Below are 18,591 nucleotides of genomic sequence, written 5' to 3'. Positions count from 1 at the left end.
GTCTTTGCTGTGTAATAACTATTTCTTATTTGTTTCAAAAATACATAAATATCCATGATCAGATAGTCTCATTAATATATTTCTGCTCCCAGACGCATTCTTTCTGGGACGGTGTCAACGGGCTCCTTAGGTCCTAGAGCTAAAGCTCCCCGCACACCCACCCCAGAAAAAACCCTCTCCCCTCGTGCTTTAGCTGCCGTACTTAGTACTTGGTACACATCTGTACTTGGTAGAAAAAATGATGTGTTACTTCTACAGGCATTAATATGGTTCCTGCACATCAGGTAAGAGTTGGGGCCCCATCACGTGGGGCAAAGGTGGACAAGCCACCATCCGTTCCTAGACCAGGACGTAAAGGCCGCGTCTGTGAGGCTGTTGTTCCACCGGTGTTCAGCCTGTCCTTGAGTCCCAAACCTCTCTTCCCCATTTTACAAACAGCACGTTCTGACTTCAGAAAAATGGAAGAGAAATTAATTGTGTAAACCACTGTTGGTTAACATCTTAGTTACTATGTACTAACATGTTTTTTGAAGTATACTTGATTTACAATGTTGTGTTAGTTTCAGGTGTATAGCACAGCAAGTTATATATATATATATATATACACACATATATATGTGTGTGTGTATATATTGCTTTTCAGATTCTTTTCCATTATAAGTTATTACAAGATATTGAATAGAGTTCCCTGTGCTATACAGTAGGTCCTTGTTGGTTACCTATTTTACATATAGTAGTGTGTATATGTTAATCCCAAATTCCTAATTTATCCCTCCCACCACTTCCCCTTTGGTAACCAGAAGTTTGTTTTCTATGTTTGTGAATCTATTTCTGTTTTATAGATAGGTTCATTTGTATCATTTTTGTCTTTAGATTCCACATTCATGATGGTATTATGTACTAACATTTAGTTTAGTGTGTGTGTGTATACATGCAGTGTGTCTCTGTGTGAATATGGATAGATATATATATGTATTTGTGTTATACAAACACAATTCCATATTACAGTTGACCCTTGAACAACATGGGCGTGAACTGCGTAGATCCACCTACACGTGGATTTTTTCCTGCAGGTCCTGGACCCAGTCCTCCTTGGATTATTTCTTTAGGATCAATCCTAGGAGGAGACTGACTAGGTCAGAGTAGGGACAGTTTTGAGACATATTAATACAGACTATTAATACGTATTTTTCAGAAACAGTATAGCAGTGCACGTTTACCGGTACCATGTGCACGTACTTGCTTTCATGTCTCCTTGTCTTCCCTGACTTGTTCTTTTTAAAAAATTGTTTTTTCTCATTTCTTAGGCTAGCAATGGCATTTGCTTTTTTTTCCTCTTTTTTCTTTCTTTCTTTTTTTTGGGGGGTGGGGGTCAGTGGGAGCTGTTGAAGGTCAACTCACTAGTAAATTGTGACTTGCATCTCTTCCATTTCTAATGTATTATTTTTTTTTTACTGCCTTTCATAGTTCTATGAATTCACTATTTCATGTTTCACAAATCTTTGAGCATCTATACGTGATAAGGGCCATAGTAAAGAAATACCATTAGAGGCTACAACCAGTGCCCTAGACAAGGCCACTGCCCCAGGACCTCACCCAGAGGAGGAGACAGGACACAGTCACAGTTGACAGTTACCTGGAATGCGAGGCTGTCTTTTATGCGGGCAGGATGGGTGAGCTAGACCGCACCCTAGAGCAGTGTTGCCCAAGCCACTTTTCAGTACTGGCGCCTGAGGAACGTTGTTAGCCATTTCCCTAATTGCTCGCCACCACCCTGAGCCCGCAGGAAGCTAAAGACTAAGGAGTCAGGTTTTACGTTGGGTTACGCGTTGTCCCCAGGACCCAAGTCCCGTCCCCTGTGTGTGTGCCGGTGGGCTCTTCTTTCTGGTTGCTCTCAGTGCCTCTTTAAAGGATCCCTGCTTCTTTCAGACCCCACCCCTCCCCCTACTCCTCAATGAATGGCCTCACCTCCCCATGCCACCCCCAGACAGAACCCTTCCCTTCCCTCCGGGCACTTGCCTCCAGAGGTCTGCAGTCAGGATCCTTCCCAGCGGGCAGTTGGCCTGTCTCCAGCTTGGTCCGCCTTTGCTCTGTAAGGCTCCGAGTATTTGGTTAGAAAGGAGCACTGAGTCTCGCTGTCCCTGGCGCTGCCCCCGGGAGCTTGGCGACTTGAACGCCCCCGGAGCTGCCTCCTCACTGCCCGCCGCTGCTCGTCCACCTCCCATCTGGTGGATCTGACCTCCACCCGCGCGCGTCTCCTCCCTGCTCCCAGGACGCCACCTTCCTTCACTCTGGCTCTGCGTCACCGCCTGGCCGACTGGCCGGCCCGTCCTCCCTGCCCCGGCCGCTGCCCCACCCTCTGCTCCTCCACCCTCCACGGGCAGGTTCTCCCACGTCCCGTCTCGGGCGGGCACAGGCCGCACGGCCAGCTGCTTATGTTTCTTTTCCTCCGAGTGTCTCAGAGGCCCAGGTTGTCACCCAGTCTTGTCCCCCTGCCTTCTGCATCTGCAGCTGTACCTTTCAGGCTCGGCACTGAGGACAGTGGGGTTTGGTTTTGGGTTTTGGGTTTTTCTCGTGGTTTGTTTTTTTTTTGACTTTCCAGTCTTTAGCAGACTAAAACTTTTGTAAAATTCAATATCAATTAATAATAATGAGTAAAGTGAGATGTACCACACGCAAGCCCCCTTTGTTACTATTTTATTCAATAGACATCTCGTCCTGTAGAAGCTTCTCAGCCTCTGAGCCTTTCTGGCTGTGGACCAGTCACAAGCCATTGAGGGGGCATGGTCCACAGTCCCTCCAAGGTGGCAGCGGCCGCGTGTCCTGTCAGGACCACGGAGTATCCTGGGCCCTGTGGGCCGCTCAGTCCCCGGGCAGCAGATGAGCGCCCACCTCCTCGGAGGGTGCACAGAGCCGCCTGGAGCTTGCAGAAGGGGCCAAGTGGTGGTGGGTGTGGTCCACAGGCCGACGCGGGGTCTGGGGGACTGGACACCCTCCCCAATGCTGTGGCGACATCTGCATGGCCCCTCAGATTCACTCTTCATCACTGCAGGGGCTGCTGTTTCCAGAATGTCGCCATGCTCTTGGCAGCCTGCTCAGGGCCCTGGCCTTACCTGCCCCCGTCCTCACCTGGGCTGCCACCCTCACCTGCCCCCCTCCCTCGGGCCACAGGGCCTTCCCTCCTGCTCCTGTGCTTCCCAGCTGCTCACACCTGCCCTCCTCACTGGGTCATCCCTTCCTCGCTCTCAGCTGAAGTCCTTTCCTGGGAAGACTGCCCCATGCGCTCTGTTGCGATCGAGTGTCCCCAGCAGGAGGGGTCAGCGTGTGTGACGCAGGCGGGCAGGAAGAGGCCATCAACAAGCCCTGCACACGGGACCCGCTGAGATATACACACAGAGCTGGTCCGAACTCAGCGGAACACCCTTCCCTGTCCCTTTCCACGTTTGCAGCTCAAGGAGGATGTACACGGCCGCTGTTACCATAGAAAGGGATTGTTGCGCTGAGTTTAGACCGGAGAAAGCGCCTGAAGATAGTTGTAGAATAAACAGTCTTCACCAGCCTAAAGGTAATTCTGAGCTGCCCACCAGAACGTGGAAGGCCTGTGTTCCTGGAAATCGTTCCTGTCGTACTTGGGACCGTTTCGAGGGAAGTGGCTCCAGTCCGATCTCAGGATGGACCAGTGGCTCTCAGAGCTGGACAGCACATGGCCCTGGAGCAGGAGGCCTGACACTGCGCTGTCTCTGTGCCAGTCTTCTCATCATGGAAAGGGAAGGCTGCAAGATATAGTTTAAGAAATCGGGTTTGCGTCATCCGGTTACAGCTGCAGCTTGCTGACAGGAATCCGGTAGCTGGTGCTGGCTGTCGGGCCAGTGAGGAAAATAACGCGGGAGGAAAATAACGCGAGAAAGTGTTGAGAAGCCCATGCAACACTGAGAGACCACTGCACGCCTATGAGAGCGGCTGGAATCCAGGCTCTGACCCCGCAGGCGCCGGCGGGCGTGCGGCCAGCAGGCTCCACTCTCTGCTGGTGGAGAGCAGGTGTGCACAGCCTTGAGGGTCCTTGTAAAGCCAGATGAGCCTGCCATCCAGCCCGGCAGTCCTGCTGCTTGCTCTGCCCAGAGGATTTCAAACTCATGTCCACACAAAAGCCCGCACTTGCATGTTCATAGCACCTTTATTCATCGTGGCCAGATTGGATGTGGCCAAGGTGCCCTTCAGCAGGTGAATGGGTAACAGTGGTTCGTCCAGACGCTGGAATATCACTCAGCACTAAAAAGCCATGACCTGTCAGGTCACGCAGAGCCGCGAGGAGCCTGAGGTGCCCGTGGCTGGGGCAGGCAGGCGGCTTGTGTTAGGGCACACGGCCAGTTCACCGTGGAGCCTGGACTCGTGCCACACCAACATCCTTCCCGGCCCAGTTGCACTAAGCGGGCTGGGCATGCACACACACGTGAGAGAGGAAGAAGAGGAATGAGGGGTCCTCCACGAGGAGCTGGCCCTCGCTGACTGTGTCATAAAAAGAAATGTGAATTCTAACTGAGGAAAGAACAGGCTGGACATGCTCCCCCGGCACCCCCGGCTTCTTGTTCAAGAAGCACTTCGCAGACACAAGATCACTCAGTGCGTCCTTGAAAACAGCAGTTTACTGTCCCCCTTCCTCGCTGGAGCCAAGGTTAACAGGTGCAAAGATGTGTGTTCACCCCCCGCTCCACCCCCTGCTCCGCAGACCTGACCTGCCTCTGCCGTGCGGACTGGGCTGTGCGCTGACGCGGCAACGGGTGGTGCCTGTTCTGTCGGGAGAGCCTGCATCCAGCATCCACTTCTAGCTTCTTAAAGGGTCAAACGGTCCCTCTGGTGATGTTTCCCCGCCCATTTGCCTGGTGGCCCTCCTTTCTGTGTCGCATCAGGGCAGAGATGGGCACGGTGAGGCCGAGTCCCCGAGCCCGTGTGTCGGTATCAGCCAGCATCCCTCTAGTTATAACATGAAGCGCTGCATGTGGATACACGGCCTAGAACATGTTGCATCGGCGTAGTTCATTGATTTATTTTTCATATTGAGAACATAGAATCATGTTAAACATATAAACCACTTACAGTCACACACAGACCTTAGATACAGATATACCCAGCACACAGATTAAAATTAAATATTCGATTGTAATTTGATAAAAATCACACGATAGAGGTGTCTTGCTAAAAAGGAAAGCAGCCTTACGGATTTGTGGTCGGGGAGCTTTCGTAGAGAATTCTGCCCCCGCGCTGTCAGTGGTTAACTGGTAACATACTCCCTTTCGCTCGTCTTGAAGCGCGTCTGCGGCTCGGCACCCTTCCTACCTAACGCCCGTCCGGCCTTCGCGTGTGAGCCGCCCAGCCCTTGGTGACGTGTCCCCGTGTCTTTCAGAGCTGCAAGAACTGGAGGGCAGCCGTGGACCTGTGTGGGCGGCTCCTTACGGCCCACGGCCAAGGCTATGGCAAGAGCGGGCTGCCGACCAGCCACACCGCCGACTCCCTGCAGGTACCGCCCTGAGCCTTCTTGGCTTCAGCAGCGTCTGGGGGCTGGAAGGGCTTTAAATTCTTAAGGAGGAGGGAGGAGCGCGGAAAGGAGAGTTCTGAACTACGGGAAGCTCCTCTGACGAGAAGGTTCAGCACAGAAGTCCTTAAATTCCCGCCTCTCCACGGGGCGTTTGCTAACTTTTATTCGAAATTCTGTGGGAACCCCCCCCCCCGCAAATCGAGCCAGCCTCCAGATTCTCCAAGTCCGCGAAGAGCTGGTGAGAGGAGGGACCCTGGAGGCCTACGGGCGCAGCGGTCTGGGCTGTGCTCCTGTTTCTCCGTCTGCCAGGCGGGGCGCGGTCAGGAGCGCACGGCCACGTTACACGCGCTGCGTCCCCCGGCCTCTGGCCCAAGCGGGGCAGGTTTTCCTTCCTCATCTCTGAAGCCCGTCCGCACGGCCAGGGGTGGCCTCCCCGGACACGGCTCCGCTTCCCGCGTGAGCCGACCCCCGCTCCCTCTCGACGGTCGTCCCACAGACTGCCGCCACCTTCCTGCTCTGCAGCTGCGAGCCCCGCCCGCCGCCCCCAGGTTACAGGCGCCGTGCACGCACAGTGGACCGGAGCAGGGTGGCCTTCGCTCGCTCGCTCGGAGCGGTGCCCGGCTTTTCAGTCCGGCCCTTGCCACGCGGCCACTGCTTTTACACCTCGTTTCTCTCCATGGTGGAACGAGGTTGACTTGGGTCACTTCCGAGGCCCCAGCCCTGCCCTCTCACGTGGCCTCCGCTGGCTTCCGGAAGGTGCCGTGTGTTCTGGCCACGGGAACCGGCTGCTTCCCCCCATGCCCCTCCCCCCGAGATGCCACGCCCTTCGCTGCTCCCCCGACACAGCTCCGCTGCCCGCTCCCCCTGCGCTCACGGCCTCCCTCCTCCTCCACCCCAGCCCCTGGATTCTGCTCTCTTTCCGGGAGGGGGTGTCCCTTTTCAAATCCGTTTTTATAAACCTGTAATTATGCAAACGTGCCAAGAAAGAAAGTTAGTTTAGCTCTTGTTTTAATGTATTTGAAATCGAGCTCTAATATCAAATTAAAAGGGAATAGGAGTCTCTGACCCTGCGACACACAGATAACCGATTATTTCAATTATGTTTTGGTTTTTAGCTTTGGTTTGTGAGGCTGGCACTGCTGGTGAAGCTGGGCCTTTTCCAGAATGCCGAGATGGAGTTTGAGCCCTTCGGAAACCTGGATCAGCCAGATCTCTATTACGAGTACTACCCGCACGTGTACCCTGGGCGTAGGGGTAAGGCTGGGGTGAATGTCAGTGCTTCTGCATGTGCTATGCTTTGCCTGCACTTATATCCAGTCCTGGTCATCAGATGAGCGGCCCGCAGTGGGCCTTGACCTACAGGGTGACCTCACTCGCTCCTGAACACACTGAGCTGGACAGACCCACTGACGCATCCGTCTGCCCATTCTCGGGCACCTGATGTGCCATGGCACTAAGACCCGGTATGAGGATTAGGTGGTGACATTCAGACTGTGCTCCGGAGTAAAAAATAATCTTGTATCGTGACCTAGTGCAAAGGTACACACAGAAATGAAACAGAGACAGACAGTCATGCAGCAATACTGATTCTGTGCCATTTTCTCCTAATTTCCATTCTGATTTATTTAATTTATTTAAAAGTCTGGTTGCAGCCCACCAATGGGTCAGGACCATCCTTTGGAGACACTGGGCTGCAGCATGGGGTCATTGTCGGAAGGTGGCCAGAAATAAGACTTGGGGAAGGGAGAGGGCCGGTTACAAAGAGCCTTCTGGAGTAGCCTTGAGGTAGAACGAACATCTCTTGGTGGAGAACCTTGTAAATATGTTTGAAACCCATCAAATGTTTGTATTAAATGTAAAGCAATTTGGAAGGACCTCTGAGAGGCAACATGAGCATGGGCACTAAAAGCCCGGGCTCTGGAGCCACACTCCCTGTTAAATCCGGGCCCCTCCTCTTACTCGTGTGCGACCGTGGGCCAGTGATTCGGCATCTCTGCCCTGGTGTCCTTATCGGTACAACAGGGGTGGTAATCGTGCTTCTTCCTGGAGAGTCATGAAGAGTGAATGAGGTTGTATGTGTAAGTTGCTTAGAAGTGGCCGCACGTAGTAATCACTGCACTGGCTGTTTTTCTCATCTGTTCTTGATTCACGAGTGACAAACCGTAGATCACTGCCATCTTTTGTAAGATTGGCTGGTCATCGTCTGTTGGATGCAGCAGTGGAGCGACAAAGAAAGGTCCTGGTTGCCAGGAAATGCAGAGCCTGATTGGGGAAGAAAATATAAAAACAGAACAAGAGACTACAAAGGCCCAGTTAATTATAAAGGTGGTAATTTTTGTAGAAGTTTCAAGAAATCAAAAATCAACATCTTCCTTAACTTGGTAGGTAAATGATGAACCAAGAAGACTAGAAGTGAAAACATGTTTCTCAACTGCTTTTTGTGTTGTTTTTCCTTAAATCTCAGATCCTGTTTCTTTGGGGGACACAGGGAAGGTTGGGGGGTTAGGCTCTCTTAGTCCTCGGTGCTTTATCCTTCATCATCTTCACTTTTCACGTAACGGGAGTTGGTCTGTATTGCCCTGAGTTTTCCCAGGCTTGAAGGAGGATTTCCAGCATGAGGTACTGTTAGACTTTTAGCCTCACTAGTGTAAAAATTCTTTTTCTTCTTTTTGACTAAAGGAACTCACCCCTTGTAGAAAAGGGGGGGAAAAGGTAGGTTTTAAAACCTACCACAGGGCAGAAATCAGACTGGTTGTCTCAATGAGGTTGGCTCGACTGAGTGGAAGTGAACTAGCCATGCTATACTGCTCGGAGTCAGGAAGGGGGTGGCAGGGCTCCCGCCCCAAATTTGTGAAACTTCTTACCAGCCAGTGGCCTGTCGGGTCCAGCTAGTCTCCGGAGGACCAGGCGAGAAGGGCCCAAAGCCAGGAGCCCTGGTGAGCAAGCGTTCAGGGTGTGGCCCCAGCAGCAGTGGTGGCTCCACAGGTTAGAAGTGGGTGGGAGGCCCCCCGGCCTTGCTCTCCCGCCCACGCTTCCTGCTCTGGGGCCCCGTGGTGTCTGCACAGGGCAGGCAGACACGTCCGCCTCCTCTCTCGGAAGGTCACCCTCCCACACTTGTGCCAGGAAGTCCCCAGCACTGGGGAGCAGGGCTGTATCCGTCCTCTCGCTCCGTAAGGCTCATCCGTGCGCCTGGCATCGTAGCGGGGGTCCACGTCCTCCCGTGCTCGTCTGGAGAGGCCCAGCATCCCCTGGTTGTCCGGGGGCTACACCCCTAGCGTGGGAGGTCCTGCGTTCCTTTCTCACCGACACTTCCTAGCCATTTGTGGTCCATCCCTTCCGCAGAAGGCGATGAGCAGGCTTCTACCCCAAATGAGGATGTGTCTCTGTTGCCACTTCTTAATAGTGGAAAGGTGTTCGATGGAAAGGTTAAAGGCATGTTACGTGGGGAAGTGTGGGGACATTTCTGTTCAATAAATTCTACCTGGCAGCCTTGATAATCAAGAGACGGCTGTTCCCACGCTTCTGGTTAGGAGCAGCTATGTTTCCCTTCAGCATAGGAAAAAAATGTTTCTTCCCACCGTGCCTGACTGTGGCCTGACGGCTCCCGTGCCGGCCTGCCCACGGCCTCCCCGACACCCCCGGGCCTGGTCACGCTCACGGCAGAGCGCGGGACCCTCCGCTGCGTCCGGGGATTGGCAGCTGATGCCGACAGGTGTTTTGTCTGCTGCTGACAAAAGCTCAGAACTCTGAGCGCGCAGGCCATCGCCCAGTAGCTCTAAACTACAGGTACCCTGTCCCGTGGCCACTGCGGCCCTGCCGGTTCTCCTCACGGACAGAGGTTCACGGAGGCGACGCCGAGTTTCCTGTAAAATGAGGAATCGGGTCCTCGGGTCCAGGTGTAGAACTCTGTCATCCTTCCCCTCAGCTCTTAGAACATCTCGTCCTGAGGATGTGCACAGTGCACGCAGGCTTCTGATTCTGCCTGGAATTACATTGCACTGGGATGGGGATAAAGAGGAGCTGGTGGCCCGCGTCACTGAGCAGCTCAGTTAGATCATGGGATAGACAGAAATCCTACGTGTATCTGAGCTAAAGCGTGTGAACATTCATCCATGATGACATGCTGAATGTTTACGCATTTTTCTTCTCATTTTGTGGTGCAACAAGCCTAAATGTGAGACTTTGATTCATTCATTTCATTTTAGCTTCCAGTATATAAGCAAAGCCGGTCATTAAAATGTGCTTTTAAAAGGAAGCTATAATGATAACAAATAAATAACATTATGAATGAGCTTTAATATATTTTATTTAAATATTGGGCATAATTTTTACCCATTCAGAATATTCATAACAAGTCATAGTGAGTCATAAGTAAAAATCATGAAATTTTCTTTTTTAATTTTCATCTAAGAAAGGAAGAGTATTGTGGTCTTATAAATCCTCTAGCATTTCTAGCAGTTTTTTGTTTGTTTGGTTTTTGCAGTACGCGGGTCTCTCACTGCTGTGGCCTCTCCCGTCGCGGAGCACAGGCTCCGGACGCGCAGGCTCAGCGGCCATGGCTCACGGGCCCAGCCGCTCCGCGGCATTGTGGGATCCTCCCGGACCGGGGCACGAACCCGTGTCCCCTGCATCAGCAGGTGGACTCCCAACCACTGTGCCACCAGGGAAGCCCTCTAGCAGTTTTCATGGAGTTACTTTCAGGTAGTGTGTGTTTTCACACACTCAGGCCGCCTTTTAATCAGTTGTTTGGAATTCTCACTCTTGTTCACAAGAAAGAATGACGGCAGTGGTTGTTGAACAGACCACCAGAGGCTGGAGAAGCCCCCTTCCTTGAACTCTCCTTGCTCGTCCCTCACCTGTGTCCTCCCTCTTCGCGCTCTCCGTCGGTTGCTGCTCCCCTCTTTGCTGTATGTGCATCCCTGTAATTCCAGGCCCGAGGGGCTGGGCCAGAAGCTGCTCGCATCAAGCACCTCAGACTGCCCACCGCGTGGTGAGCAGAGCTCATTCTCAGGTGTGGGGTTTAGAAGCCCTGGCGGGGGGCTGTGAACAGACAGCTCGCATCTCCTCCTTGACGTGTGGTCCCCACACCCCAGCAGGACACACTCAGATGTGATACACTAGGGTGACACCCGGCCACCGAGCTTCTCCACCTGTAACTGTCACACAGCTCGGGAAACCCAGAGCTTCAGCGCCGGTCGTGCCAGTAGATGATATCAAAACAGTGGCCTGAGCCCGGAGCCTCAGCGGCACCGTGAGAACCTGTCCCCTCTGCCGGGCAAGGTTGTCTTTCCTGTCGGCGTCCCGCTGCTTGAGGGATGGCAGGCCCCTGTCTAGAACTCTGATTGTGCTTCCAGCAGGGTCCTCACACACAGTTTTGTGGAACCAGATGTCACTGGGCTGCTTGAATGGTTCCCGCAGGTGGAGATGCTTGATTTTTCTGTCACTCACGTCCTGTGAACTCTTACCCATCCAATTCTGTCCTTTTTGAGAAGTCCTATGTTGGGATGCCTCCTGGTTGAATCCACTCTTTACTCAACAAAAATTAAATTTTTTTAAATGTCAAAAAAGAGTTTTATTAAGCACTCAGATAGTTAACAAATATTAACGTTTTTCATATTTACTTCAGACTTTTTTTGTAATAAGCTCAAGTATTATTGATTCAGCCTTTAAAGCTCCCCATTTCCATCCCCTCCTAAAGCAGCTTAGCGTGAATTTGTGTTTCCATGTCATGTTTTGACATTTCCACTGCATACACACACATACACACACACACAATACAGAGAGAACCGCAGGCTTTTGAAATGTACACGAGGAGCGTATCTTTCTTCATTTTGCCTCTTTTTCCCACGTAACATTATTTGTATCCACACGTATCCATAAGGTGAGCAAGTAGGATCTTTCCAGTGTCAGACCCTACCGAACGATGCATTGTGGTGCGTGTTTCTCTTTGGCCACGTGTTCCTGCATTTCTCTATAAATTAAAAGTGTCAGTGCCAGGCTGTGTGGTGGTTGTATTTCCAATCTTACAAGAAATGGTCAAATTACTTTCCAAAGTAGTTATACTAATTTAGATCCCCAAAACCAGTGTATTCAAGTTTTTGTTTCCCCACCTGTGAATAAGTCTTATCAATAAGACTTCTATCTGGTGGGTCTGAAATTCTACCTCTCGTTACATCTTCTAGGGTTAACTGGCTTTTGTGTGTTACTGGCTGTTGCAGTTTCCTCTGAGGGGACCCACTCCTTCATAATCTTTGCCCACATTTCCATTGGGTTATTTTTTGTTATTGATTTGTTGTAGTTCTTTACATATTTTAGGTATTTAATCCTTTATTTGTTATGAATCTTGCAAATATCTTCTCCCATTCTGGGAGATATTGTTTCTAACCCTAAACAATACCAACGTAACCTTTTTGTCAGCTTAGCAAGGGTCCCCCACGCTCCCTGCCCACATCGTCTTTGGCCCTGAAGACAGACACCCCTGTACCACCCTACACAGCCCGCGGAGCATCCACCCCTCCCTGGAAACCTGCTCCCACCTCAGCTCCCGGGGAGAAAACAAGAGGGTCGCGGATGCCAGCCTTTTCCCAAATAAGTGTTTTGGGTTTTGTTTGTCTTTAATGTTGACAAGTTCAGAATTACTGTTCCTGTTAAGGCTTTAAAGCACCTTTTCAAAACCCCTCACATTGTCTCCCTTTTGAGAGCCATTCCTCGAGTGTTTATAACGGCCCCTCCCTTTAACCTCGTGTGTTTATAACGGCCCCTCCCTTTAACCTCATGTGTTTATAACGGCCCCTCCCTTTAATTTGCTTTGAATCAGATTATTTCGATATTGTAATCGTTACACTAACACAGATGGCTTCTCCTCCTATTGGGTCTGTATTCTTGAGAACTGTTTAGAGGGATTATATCCGTGGATAATATTACGAGATCATTTACTGTGTTTTCTTATGAACGTCTTGCTTTGGTCTGGTGCCTTTGTTACAACCGATAACCAGCGTTGATACATTATTATTAACATTACATTTGGGTTCACTCTTTAAGTTACGCATATTCATTGAAATTTTATCTTCAAAACAGATGAAATGTCCATTCCTGATGTTAACATACCCATTCCTGATGGAGTTCTTTTCAGCCTCTTGTAGGACACTAAGGTTTCCCATCCCAGCACCATCTTTCCTGTCTTTTGTTGGAATTCTGTCTCCTGTTCGAAAGAAAGCATAATGTTGGAAGTGAGCTTCGGGCTGTCAAAGTGCACCTCTGCGTAGGACAGTCCACTCCAGCTTTCTGTGCACCTGGAGGAAAACTGGGAAGCCACAGATCCCTCTGTTAGAAATGAAAAACATTTTGATTGTTTAAGAAACGCACAGATAGCAGTGCCTCTTCTGATACTAAATTCAAATCTGTGTGTTTAGTTGAAGTTAATAGAGCTATAATGATTTCATGTGAAGTCTCATTTCGGAACTTAACCCTTGTGAGTTACCGAGTCAGACTAAAGCTGATGAGACGTGCACTCTGACTGACCCTCTGGCTCCCATCAGCTCCCTCCCCGCCTGGGTCAGCAAAGGTGAGCTGTCACTGGGTCTTCGGTCCTTCTCTGCCCTCCCTCCAGAATCATGCAACTCACATTTCTAGTTCTCAGACTAAATTCAGAAACTTTTTATCAGCACATAACCGTACATGGTGGTTCAGAATTGTTCAGCACATTTCAGATGTCTTACTTTGTTTTCCATGAGAAAATTAACTCATGTCTCAGAGTTAACATCTGCGGCTCAGGTTAGATTTCCAGTTTACTTTCCTCTGTGCCAGAACTCTTCCGAGTTTATCACCGAAGCCTATTTTCCGCGGTCTGAGAAGGCTGGTTAGCAAATCCTACAGCTCTTCACGTTGCTCACTCTCCTAGTGAACTCTGGCATGTCCAGTCTTTACTGGAACAGATGGTTAAGAGAGACGAAAATGTGCAGTTCCGGGCGCCACCTCTATCGTCAGGACACCCAAGTGAAGCCTCCTGTAACCCGTCTCACGCGAGAAACGTGGGAGACACGTGCGTTCCCAGCGCCACCGGCATCAGACTCCGCGTTTCAGGCTCATGCAGAGGCAGTGTGGACCATCCTGAATTCCCCTTCCTGCCTCAGGGCTCTGGGGCAGCACCGAATTACCCCTTTACTAATAAGTTGTCTAGGACTCACTCAGGCTGGTGTTTTGTTTTCAGATGCAGCCTTGAAGTTGGAAGTGTCTCGTTGAGGGTTGTTTTGTGGCAGGTGAGGGACTCTGTGCTCTCTGCCAGGCACGGGCGTCCCCCGACCTGTGTCCTCATGGCAGAGCAGAGGAAGCAGGGGCTCTACTCCTCGCGTGCCGCCGGGTCGCAGGGGTCGGGGAAGGACGGGGCTGGGCGCCGGGTCCAGGGAAGCAAGTGCAGAGCAGCAGTCAGGCACCGGGTCCTGCTTGCCTTGACAGCGAGAGGAACTGCCAGGCCCCAAGGGGGAGAGCTGAGCCTGCCGACCGTGGGCAGAGGGTCCACGGAGTCTGCACTCTGCTGGGCGTCCACCAGGCACCATCGCGTCAGCACGCTCGGGCCTCCCAGCAGCCTGGCCATGTCCCAGTCCCCTGTCCGGCTGGGCAGGTGGCCAGGAAAGTGGAGAGAGGACGCCACCCGCCCAGCACACAGGCGAGTGGGTGGCGGGAGGGCCAGACCGTCTCCACGCCAGGGAAGTCCCGTGCCTGTGTGCCCCGCTGGAGTCAAGCTGACATTCCTCCTTTTGCTTTTTCTTTCAAGTTCACTGCCCAGCACGGGGCCTGCGTGATGTCTGGTGCATCCCGCTCTGATTCTGTGGCTGCCGAGTGGGTCTGCAGTACTGCAGGGGACTCGATAACATGAATTGTGTAGCAGTGTTTTCATTTAATGTTTTCTAAATGATTAATGAGAGCACTTCTACCGTATTTATAGCGACCTAGATTTTGGCAGGTCATGACTATATGTGGGAACTTTCCAGAAAAACAGATCCACTGGGAAATACGTTTCCTCCAGATTCTGACTTGCCCTCTTTTTCAAGCCGTGCTCTCCATGCAGGGGAGACAGGCTTCTGGCTGGTGTGGAGCTGTTGCGTATTTCATGTTGCTGGATTCTTCTGGCATGAAGGGCTTCACTGACTCCCAGTGACTCTTCACACAGAGCAAGGCTGGGTTTGCTAGACTGAGAGAATCAGTTTAAAGGTACTTTTATTTGCAGTTCTTTAAAACAAACAAACAAACAAAAGCAGAAAAGGCCTGAGTTACGTTGCAACAGTTTCTGTTGTGTTTTACGGGCGAGGTTGTGGGGTTTGCTTGGGAACAGTGGTCACATCCCCTTCGTGACCAGCGTACATCCAGCGCCTGTGCCTGCATTGGCACCTGAAACCCACTGAGTGGCTGTTAACCCGTTCAAGCTGGGATTAATAGCGTTTCTCCAGCTGCTTTTCTTGTTTTGGCTGTATGAACAGTATATTTTTCTAGAGAGGGGCATTTCTCTTTCTGATGTGTCGTGAGGCTGTGTGTGTGCTTCCCTCTCGATTTCTGCTCTATGAGATTTTTAAGCAGTATGAGACCTTCCCAGTGGTACCAAGAGAGAAGAGGGGGAAACTGCTTCCCACTTTAGCCCTGGCTTTCTCCCGGACACTCCCAGGAAAGCCACGGGCAAGGGTGACGTGGTTAAGGAGGATCGGTGCTGGCTCTTCTCTTCCTGCTCTCGGCTGTCTGGATAGAGTCCCAACTCCAGATGTGAGTCACAGGGAGGCACGTGGAGTGTCACCTGTCGCCGGCGTCTGCCTGCGTCCACCTCCCAGAGCTGCGGGAGTCCGGTCCAGCACCGACAGGCTCTGGTGGAAAGCTCGACAGTTTGGGACAGGGATGTCTGTTACTCCATAGAAGACGGTGCCTGGAGAGAAGACGGTGTGAGGGCCCAGAGAAGACAGAACTGCAGGCACGTTCTTCTGGTCTTCCAAAGGGTCTTTGTTCTGTCTGCGTTAGTTAGGACTTCCAGCAGCATGTTCAGTAGGAGTGGTACAAAGGGGAGGGACATCTCGGCACGATTCAGGACCTTAGGGGGAGGCACCTAGCTGCTCACCGTAGGTGTTTATAGATGTTTTTAGCTGTAGGTGTTTATAGATGTTCTTTATCAAATTGAGGACGTTTTCCTCTATTCTTAGGTTGCTGAGAGTTTTAATCGTGAACGGGTGGTGTATTTTGTCAAATGCTTTTTCTGCTTCTCTTGATTTATTGTGTGATTTTTCTTGTTTAGCTTGTTTGATGTGATGGGTTATGTTAATTCATTTCTGAATGTTGAACCAACCTTGCATACCTGGAATAAATCCCAGTTGGTCATGGTGGATGATTTCCTTTATACACTGTTAGTTTTGATTTGCTGATTTTTTGTTGGATTTGATCTAGCTGGATTTGACTTGCTGGTTTTGTTGAGGATTTTTGTATCTGTGTTCATTAGCCATGTTCATCTACAGTTTTCCTTTCTTATAATACTGATTTTTTCCTGATTTTTCTATAATGCTGGCCTCATAGAATAAATCAGGGAGCGTCCCCTCCACTTCTGTTTTCTGGAAGAGGCTGTAGAGAATTGGTACCACTTCTTCCTTAAATGTTGTGCAGAATTCACCAGTGAAACCATCTGGGCCTGGGCCTGGTGCCTTCTAGTTTTGGAAGGTTACTATTTATCGATTTCATTTCTTAAGTAGATATTCCTATTTAGATTATCTATTTCTCCTTGTATGAGTTTTAGTAAGTAGGTTGTGTCTTTCAAGGAACTAGTCCATTTCATCTAGGTTATAAAATTTGTTGACATAGATTTGTTCATAATGTTCCTTTATTTTCCTTTTAATATCCATATGATCAGTAATGATGACCCCTTTTTCATTTCTGATATTAGTAATTCATGTCTTCTCTCTTCTTTCTTGGTTAGCCTGGCTAGAGTTTTATAAATTTTATTGATTTTTGTCAAAGAACTAGATTTGGATTTTGATGATTTTCTCTCTTGATTTCCTGTTTCCAATGTCATTGCTTTCTGCTCTAACTTTTCTTTCTTTTCTTCTGCTTTTATATTGCTTGTTTTATCTCGTATCCTACAGTAGAAGCTTAGATGATTAATTTTAGGTCTTTTAAATGTATGCATTTAACACTGTAAAATTCCCTCTTAGCACTGCTTTTGCTGCATCCCACGAATTTTGATAAATAGTATTTTCATTTTCATCTAGTTTGAAATATTTTCATATGTTCTTTTAAATGCAAAAACTTCCCCAGGTCCATGGGCAGTTTCCAGGGCAAAGAGCAAGTAACTCCCGACCATCTTGTCATATATTCAGCTCATTTATAAATTGGGCTTGGGAACTTCACAGACGTTTTGTTTCTGCATTTATCTTATAAAGCTTAAAGTGTTCTAGAGATTCTCTCCCTGCAGGTAAATTCTAAACCACGTGGGAACGACTATTGCCTGTTCTCTGTTTGACGTATAGGGATGACAGACACAACTTATGTGTGACTTACCATGTTAGCGCAATCCCATTTTAGTGATGCCAACGGTCAAGAAATGGTTCTTTCTAGGAAGCTGAAATGACTGATGCCATGATGTCAACTCAGTCATCCGTCTTCTTCAGACGTGGCAATTATTTAGTGTCATCAAAAAAAAAAAATTCAAACATTTAAATTGAATAATTGTCATCTTTCTTTTCTCTAGGCTCACAATCACAATAGAAACTATTTTCCATAGTATTCCTTAGTTTTGTTTGTCCTTTTGACCTTTCTTCTTCCTATCCTTACTGAAGACCATAGAGCATCATACAATTTTTCAAGATAAGAAGCACAAACATGAAGCCACCTCAGTGTGGCACATGGTAGACCCTCGCTGATGGTTGCTGGATGGACGATGGACGGACTGAGGCACAGAGAGGCTGAGCAGCTTGGAGCTGTCAGACAGCTTGCTTCTAACCATCTTTAAAGTGTAGTCCAGGGAGTTCCCTGGTGGCGCAGTGGTTAAGAATCCACCTGCCAATGCAGGGGACACGGGTTCGATCCCTGGTCCGGGAAGATCCCACATGCCGCGGAGCAACTAAGCCCCTGCGCCACAACTACTGAGCCTGTGCTCTAGAGCCCGCGAGCCACAAATACTGAAGCCCGCATGCCCTAGAGCTCACACGCCGCAACTTCTGAGCCCTGTGTGCTGCACCTACTGAAGCCCGCATGCCTAGAGCCCATGCTCCGCAACAAGAAGCCACCACGATGAGAAGCCCACACATCGCAACGAAGAGTAGCCCCCACTCACCACAACTAGAGAAAGTGCACGCGCAGCAACGAGGACCCAACGCAGCCAAACAATAAAATAATAAAGTGTAGTCCAGATCTAAGTACTGAGAGGTCCCTTCTGGATCTGTGAGCGTGCCCTGTGCTGGCTTTGTCACATCCTTTAAGTCGTTCATAATCGGCACAGGCTGTTTGATTATTTGATGGCATTTATATACTTATATACTTACTAAATTACGATATATACTGATACAGATACATATCCAAGTCATGTCAGAGGGGAACGGGACACTAACAGAAAGATTCCCTCGCCCTGAGAGAACACAGCCACATTCAGACACTGTGTAAAAGCTCATTTCAACTGCAGTCCTTTTCGGATCACTGCTCTCATGCCCCCAGCACGCTGATGGAGGTGGCACTGCCCAGAATTCCCTCCCTCCGGGGCAGCCCTGGGCAGTGGAGTCTTCAAGGCCAGCTGCCATGCCTTCCTTCCGCTGGGACAGCTCTGAGGTAGAACTTTCACTCCAGAGCCACACACACACACACACACACAGAACTTTCACTCCAGAGCCCCCCCCCCCCCCCCCCCCACACACACACACACGTCCCGGAGTCAGGCTGACGCTCCGTCCTCAGGACCTGGGCCCGAGGCGCACCCTCTCTCATTTCCCTTCCCGGTAACTTGACCTATGCAACCTTCTACAGGAGCTCGACATCCCAAAGGAGTACAGAGAATCCATGAGTGTTCTGTTTTTTTTACTGGAGCAGGCGGTGGTCTG

At 50.1% G+C, this 18,591-nt stretch overlaps 1 protein-coding gene across 1 annotated transcript in view; it reads left to right on the top strand.

Moving 5' to 3' along the window:
• Positions 1–18,591, top strand: part of TRAPPC12 (trafficking protein particle complex subunit 12) — a 54,515-nt gene that overhangs the window by 13,591 nt on the left and 22,333 nt on the right. The window contains exons 3-4 of the mRNA XM_065891214.1: positions 5,402–5,515; positions 6,649–6,787. Of these exons, the coding sequence (XP_065747286.1) occupies positions 5,402–5,515; positions 6,649–6,787 (253 nt within the window). The remainder of the gene's footprint in view (positions 1–5,401; positions 5,516–6,648; positions 6,788–18,591) is intronic.

This window comes from Phocoena phocoena, chromosome 14, assembly GCF_963924675.1.
Source record: "Phocoena phocoena chromosome 14, mPhoPho1.1, whole genome shotgun sequence".
Classification (NCBI taxonomy): domain Eukaryota; kingdom Metazoa; phylum Chordata; class Mammalia; order Artiodactyla; family Phocoenidae; genus Phocoena; species Phocoena phocoena.
Note: the sequence above shows the minus strand (reverse complement) of the source record. Positions and strands in the feature narration are given on the sequence as shown.